This window comes from Lepidothrix coronata, unplaced genomic scaffold (assembly GCF_001604755.1).
Source record: "Lepidothrix coronata isolate B3197 unplaced genomic scaffold, Lepidothrix_coronata-1.0 Scaffold130, whole genome shotgun sequence".
In the NCBI taxonomy this organism is placed as follows: domain Eukaryota; kingdom Metazoa; phylum Chordata; class Aves; order Passeriformes; family Pipridae; genus Lepidothrix; species Lepidothrix coronata.
In genome coordinates this window covers 3,321,979-3,328,692 of record NW_016690310.1, presented here as the reverse complement: position 1 = coordinate 3,328,692, position 6,714 = coordinate 3,321,979, and the positions used below count along the sequence as shown (strand labels likewise).

The 6,714-nt window shown below is 51.4% G+C and overlaps 1 protein-coding gene across 1 annotated transcript; it reads left to right on the top strand.

Moving 5' to 3' along the window:
• The first annotated feature begins 531 nt into the window (after window positions 1–531).
• On the top strand, window positions 532–6,349 carry FGF3 (fibroblast growth factor 3). The gene is made up of 3 exons (XM_017826707.1): window positions 532–781; window positions 2,728–2,831; window positions 6,017–6,349. Exons 1-3 carry the CDS (start codon window positions 532–534, stop codon window positions 6,347–6,349), a joined length of 687 nt encoding a protein of 228 aa, XP_017682196.1.
• Window positions 6,350–6,714: the final 365 nt, after the last annotated feature.

The window sequence follows — 6,714 nt, the reverse complement described above, 5'->3', positions numbered from 1 at the left end:
GGAGAGGGATGCTGTGTAATTTTATCCACGCTGCACTCTGGGAGTTCACACGAGACTGATACCTTTTGCCTCCTCTGCTCTGTATCAATTGGTCGCAGATCAGGCTATTGTTGCAGGAAGCTGCTTTTATTTCTATGCTCCGTCGATCAACTATTTTCCCCCGCAGTCTGTTGCAGAAATTCAGCGGCTCTCTCCCTCCCTCCCTCCTTCCTCCTGCCTGTCTCTCACGCATGCCGTCTGTCTATCTGGAAACCCAAGGAGAAGGCTGATCACGGCAGCTCCATCTAATACAAACAGCTGGGACTCTTCGGTGGCCTTTGCTGATGTCTATTGATTTAAGTAAATCTGAGACAGATAAAAGGGCCAGATCGAGGCTTGATAAAATCTTGCCAATGCCGCACGGCTCGAAACAGAGTGTGCTCGGCAACTGCGGAGTGCTGCGAGCAGGACGGCTTTGATGGGACCCCTGGTGCCACTCGCTGCGAGCCTCGCTCTCCCCAGCAGACCAAGCGCTGCGGCCATCATGCCACAATGGTCATAACTTGGATCTTGTTCCTGAGTTTGTTGCAGGAGCCGTGGTGCCCGGGGCGGGCCTCGGGGGTGCCCGGAGCCTCCCCGAGCGCCCCCCGGCCGCGCCGGGATGCGGGGGGTCGCGGCGGCGTCTACGAGCACCTCGGGGGAGCGCCCCGGCGCAGGAAGCTCTACTGTGCCACCAAGTACCACCTCCAGATCCACCCCAGCGGCAGGATCAACGGCACCCTGGAGAAGAACAGCGCCTTCAGTGAGTACCGGGCGCGCCTTCGCCCGTCCCGCGTCCCCCCGGGCCGGGCTGGGCGGGGAGGGGTGTCCCTGGAGGCCCCGGCACCGGCGGGCAGCGGGCGCTGGACGGGGCGGACGGGGCGGTGGCGGAGCCGCTCCCGCCTCCGCTCCTGCCCCGCGCTGTCCAGGGGACTGGGGGCACCTCCAGCTATCGGAGCTTTTCGCCCCCTCCCCTCCCCTCGTCGGGCTGGGCGAGACCTCGCCCCGGCGTTTCGGGAGCCCGCAGCTCCCTTCCCGCTGCCTCGCACCCTCCGGCTCCCGAGGGTCTGTCCCTCGGGAGCTGGCAGCACCCTCTGCCCCCGAACTGGGCGGGGGACCCCCGAGCCGGCCCTGAGGGGTGCGGGGACACGACCGGCGGCGGAGGGTCTCAGTCCCCCCGGGGCAGAGCGGGACCCCAAAAGGCCGAGGTTCCCCCGACGGGGACCGGGACGGCGCAGCCCGCCCGAGCTGTCACTTGCCCTCGTCGCGTTGGGGGCTTCCCACGCCAGCTCTGCCCCAGCCCGGACCGCTGGGCAGCCCAGCCCGTGCCCTCGCACCTCCCCGGGACACGGTCCCCGGACCTTTCCGACGCGCGGTGGGCTGCCCACGCCTCCCCCATCCCATCCCATCCCATCCCGTCCCATCCTGGCTCCCGCGGGGGGCTTGAGCTTCCAGCGGCCACATCACATCTGCCCCCTTTGACATGTGCCGGGGATCGGCGGTAACTGAGATGAAAGGGGATACGTCGGGAGCGAGGGGGTTCGTGCGAGGGCGGCCGGAGGGAGGAGAGCGGGGCTCGGCACCGCCGCTGCCCCGGGGGGAGCCCCGGGCGCCCCCGCACCCAGCCCGGCCCCTGCCCCGGCCCCGCAGCCCCAGGAAGCGTAAATCCCGCCTGGCGATGGCACACCTCAGAGATCTGTCTGAAGTCCATAAAGGAAAACCACTATTTCCTAGAGAAACCCCCCCTCGCTGTCAAAGCCCGGGGGAGGCTCCTGCAGCAGCGAACCGGTGCCTGATTCAAAACAGCTGCACCAAAGCCAGCCCAGCCCTCCCAGGCCAGCAATCCAGCTCTGCAAAGGGGACAGGCCCCTGGCTCTGCCTTGAGCATTGCCCAAGGGTTCGGGTGCAGGGGTCACCTCTTGCCTCCAAACACTCGTAGGAAGTACTGAGCCATCAGGTCGTGGCTGGAGAACTGAGAGCAGGGTTTGAGTGAGCCAGCTGGAGAGAGCCATGAACATACAACATCTTTGGAGCCATTTGTGCCTCCAGCAGTGTCCTGGCACCTTTGGCTGGACATAAACATCATGGCAGGTAGTGCAGCAGCCTTGCCTGTGACACTTGCTGTGCTGGAGACCCCATCTTTGGTGGCCTGAAAACCTCCTCCCTTTTAATTTGTCTCAGACAGTCATACAGTTCTTGTCTGAAGGGCTATGCTTGTCACTCTTAAGTGACAAGTTCCTTTCATGATTATGTACATGGCTCTAAAATACAGCTGACTCACTCTGTTTTACTCTCTGGAGACCTCAGCAAGGGCTTTGTCCTGAAACGGGGCAGCTTTGTGACTGGTTTCAGTAAGTCAAGAGCTCTTGTGTTCCTAGGCATTGAAGAGGGCTTAAACTTTTTTTATATACATATGGGATTAAGTGAGCCTCTAGTTCAGTGCCAGATCTTTTTCATTTTTGATAGAGTTCAATCTCAATCAGACATCTGGGGATTTACTGTCCACCTTGTCTCAAACAATTCCCGTGCCATCGCTGCTTTCCGCCGTTTCAAAATAACGGTAATTTCATTCCCGTGATTGCACGGGGATTTTGATGTGAGCTGGGGAGAACTGTGAAATCATACTCTGCAGGTAAGCAGTCGTGCAGGTGTATCTCAAAAAAATGACACCTGAGCAATAACATATCTCATAACTGTTTCTGTTCCTAGGTATTCTGGAAATAACCGCTGTGGACGTTGGAATCGTTGCCATCAAGGGCTTGTTCTCCGGCAGATACCTGGCCATGAACAAAAGGGGCAGACTTTATGCATCAGTAAGTTTTACTCAAGTCTGGCATATGCCTGTCATTTCCTCTGGGGAGCACTGATTTCTCATAAATAAGCATTTCTAGAGAAAAGAGTAACGTTATGACGGGTTTTTGTCCAGAATTGTTGCAGGCGACTAACCGATCAGCATATTCTTAAAAGGATTAAAAGAAGATGTGGTTTTACTTTCTTACTGTCTGTAAAGCCAAAGGTACATGGCACAGAATGTAATTTCTTGTACTTCCAAAGAATGTATTTGGCAAAGATATTTCACATGGCCAAAGTTCTGGGCACTTGGGTGCACTGATAAAGACTTTGTGAGCCAACTCTTGCAGTGCAGAACATCCACCCCTGTTCAGAATTGTCTCTGCTGATATCTGATGTGGATCTTGGACACTGGCAGAGGATATGCATGTCAGGTAAAGAATATCCAGGAGTAACTGAGCATTTATGTTCCAGGAAAGCAGCCTCCTGCTGGGTGTTTCTTTGCACAGAGCACTTGGTTGAGCAGTGAAAGGATTTAAGGGTACTAAAAGGCAGGGCTATAGCTACTAAAAAGAAGCACGAGAAGGTGAAAATAAACACCTTATTTTACTCTTTTGACCTAATTTTGAGCCCTGATCTGTGAGATAAAATATGGGTTGTGATGATATTAGTGCCTTTTCAGCCTAGACAATATTTCCCCTCAGTGAACAAAACACTCCAGCTTAGACTTCTTCACAAACTAATGCCCGTTTGTCAGTGTGTACTATACACATTATCTACCTATTTGGGTTTCATCCATTGTCTTTGATTACATCCCAAGCAATCTTGTGTTCTCTTAACTGCATAACAGCCACACTGTGCAGTGTCTCCAGGAATCCCGGGATATGGAAGCAGATTAAAAGGTGGCAAATGTGGCTTGAGTGAGATTTGCTTCCTTTAACTAGACATTAGATGTAATTCTGCTGATTTGAACAGCGTCCCTGAGCAGTGTGAAAGCTTTTCCCTTGTGAAAGCAGCTCAGGTAATACAATCAACTCTGTTTTCTCCCCAGTTTAACACATTTTACTCCACCTCTTCAAGAATGTTCTGGCAGTGTTTACAACCCATCTTCTGTAATGTGTCTCACGTGATGCTCACTGATAAAGGGGCCTGTGTGCAAAGATGATGGTTCTTTGCTGGTGCAGAGAAGCAGATCACAAACAATTTTGGCAATGGAAAATGCAACCAGAGAGGAATGAGGACATAGCAGCTCTGCTGTGCCACTTCTGTGATTCTGTGCCACTTCTGATTAAAATGGGCATCTTTTCAATGGAGCTCCTCCATCAGTTCAGAGCCAGCATCTGTCTCAAAAAAATTATTGGGAAGGATGATTTTTTTCGAGTTCTTTCTCAACTTTCTCTCTTTCTTCTTCAAAATAGGTGTATTTTTTCCCTTCAGATTAATTATAGTGAATTAAAATAGGACTAAACAAATTCTGAGCAAAAAGCTTCTCTCCTGAAGTGGAGAAAAGCCTAGAACAGGATAGCTCTGAGACTCCTTTTCTCCCTTTCTAGTTTGAGGAGCATCAGGCCATCCTGAAGTTTCTTCAGCCAAAGAGTATCAACCGTGGAAGGTTTCTGTATAACTAGGAAAGAAAATTCTTGCTATTCCAGCTGTAGTTTGAGAGAGACTGTTTCAGACTTGTGTTTCAGAGCTGCAGGGACAATCCAGGAAAAGCTTTTCTGCTCCAACTTTTTTTCACAGAAGCAGCGTGGGGTGAGGGCTCAGCTCAGGGGAAACTCCCTGTCTTTGCTTGCCTAGAGAAAACTGTCCAACAACTTTACTGATATCGCTGGTCCAAGACCCTGTGCCAGGCCCCTGCTTTGAATAAGACCCACTAACTCAGGGATAATTATACAGGGAGTGTTTTATCAAGTAGTATTGGAATAACCCTGTTATCCCTTGCTTCACCAATTTTCCCGTGTCAATGAAACGAGTTTGTTGGGTCTGCAGAATTCCTTTGTGTCCTTGGCAGATCGTGATAATCCTCTAGATTTATCCCCTGTGATAAAACCCTCTGCAACCAGAAGGGGGGCAGACAGCAGGACAAATCCACTTCCATCTGGTGGCTGTGTGGGCTCCAGCACCACAGCACATGAAAACCTTGTCCCTGCAAGGAAAGGCGCTTCCGTTCTACAGCTGGGAAGCTGAGACATGTGGAGCCTTTTAAAATCTTGTTAAACGCCCAGCAGCATCTCTGGTGAGTGAACAGCATCAGAGACATGTTGTCAGTGGGGTCTAGGGCTTTTCTGGCCCCAGCCTGGCTACCTGTGCCTTTTCCATGTCCTCCAGGGAAGCAGTGCAAAATAAAATACCTCTGTAAAGACCACGGTAACAGCTCCCTTCTGCCTCTGTGCTTCACACAGGTTAGATACCGAAATCTTAATCACACAGGTACAGCAAAGATGGTCTTGCAGTTAAGAAAAGATGTACAGTGTGGGAGGTCCTTTGTGCTGCTCCCGGGGAGGAAGAAGGAAGGAGTTCCTGTGCCAGGCTCTTGCACAGTTTTCTCTCAGTTAAGGGCCAGATGAAAAGGGGCAAATTTGGACAGATCACGTGGGCATCTGGGATGGGTGCATGTTCTCCCTTGCAGTTTATGATAGAGGAGCAGCCTGGAATTTTGGAGGAACGTGCTGGTGGGCAGACAGAGCTTTCATTTTGTTATGCTGAAGCAAAGAAGCTCCATGAATCTGTGGTTTACTGCTCAAATATCCAAAGCAAACTGGATGTAACAGACATGCACGTGTATCTAATGACTAATATACCAATGGAAGAGCCACATTTTATATTAAGCTTTTTATATTACCTTTTTGATAGAAGGGAAAGGTTGATAGGCAGCAATGAAATCACCTGGTCACAGCAGCATTAAATTCATAAGCACGCACACGAAAAAAATTGCAGCTGAACAATCAGCTGCTTGCAGTTCATTCCTATTCATATGTCATTTTTTTTTTTTTTTTTGGTTTCATTGTGGTTTTGGGCCTCTGCCCATCTCTGATCCACAGAGTGTGCCCACACTGCTGACGGGGAGCACCTTGTGCCAGGGAGCTTCCCTCGCGCTCGCCTTTTGCCCCACCGGCCTGAGGTTTTCTCACCAGGCTGTCCTGACCCTGAACACCTGAGTAGAGCCTCGCCTAAGATTTTGTCGTCTTTTTTTTTTCCTCCACAGGAAAACTACAACTCTGAGTGCGAGTTTGTGGAGAGGATCCACGAGCTGGGGTACAACACCTACGCCTCCCGTCTCTACCGGACCGTGCCCAGCAGGGCCGGCGCCAAGCGCAAAGCCGGCGCCGAGAGACTCTGGTACGTCTCCGTCAACGGCAAAGGGCGACCCAGGAGGGGCTTTAAAACCCGCAGGACACAGAAATCCTCCCTCTTTCTGCCCAGAGTACTGGACAGCAAAGACCATGAGATGGTCCGACTGTTCCACACCAATGTGAAGTACCGGGAGAGCCTCCTGAGGGCCCCGAGCAAGAACCAGCGCAGGAGGAGAGGACACTGACGGGGTGGGGGGGAGATCATGTTGGGGATGGAAGTGACTGAGAGCCTTCAAAACACTGCTGAAAGAACTAACAGCTGTGATGGTACGACAGGCGTTAACACGGACAGTTTTTATTACGCTGCGTGATTAGAACTGAAAATCACATCCCTTCCTTTTAGTCGTCGTAGGATTAGCACCCGTGGTAAAAGAGATGTGAGGTGAACTGAGGCACATTCAAATGTAAATTAGTTGGATGTAATAATTTTGTCAATGGCTTTCACATTTTCTTTTCTAAAAAAAAAAAAATTATATATATATATATATGACTTTCATTTCAAGTATTTTCATTCCAACTTGCCAGAGGTGCTCAGTGGTCCTGTCCTTCC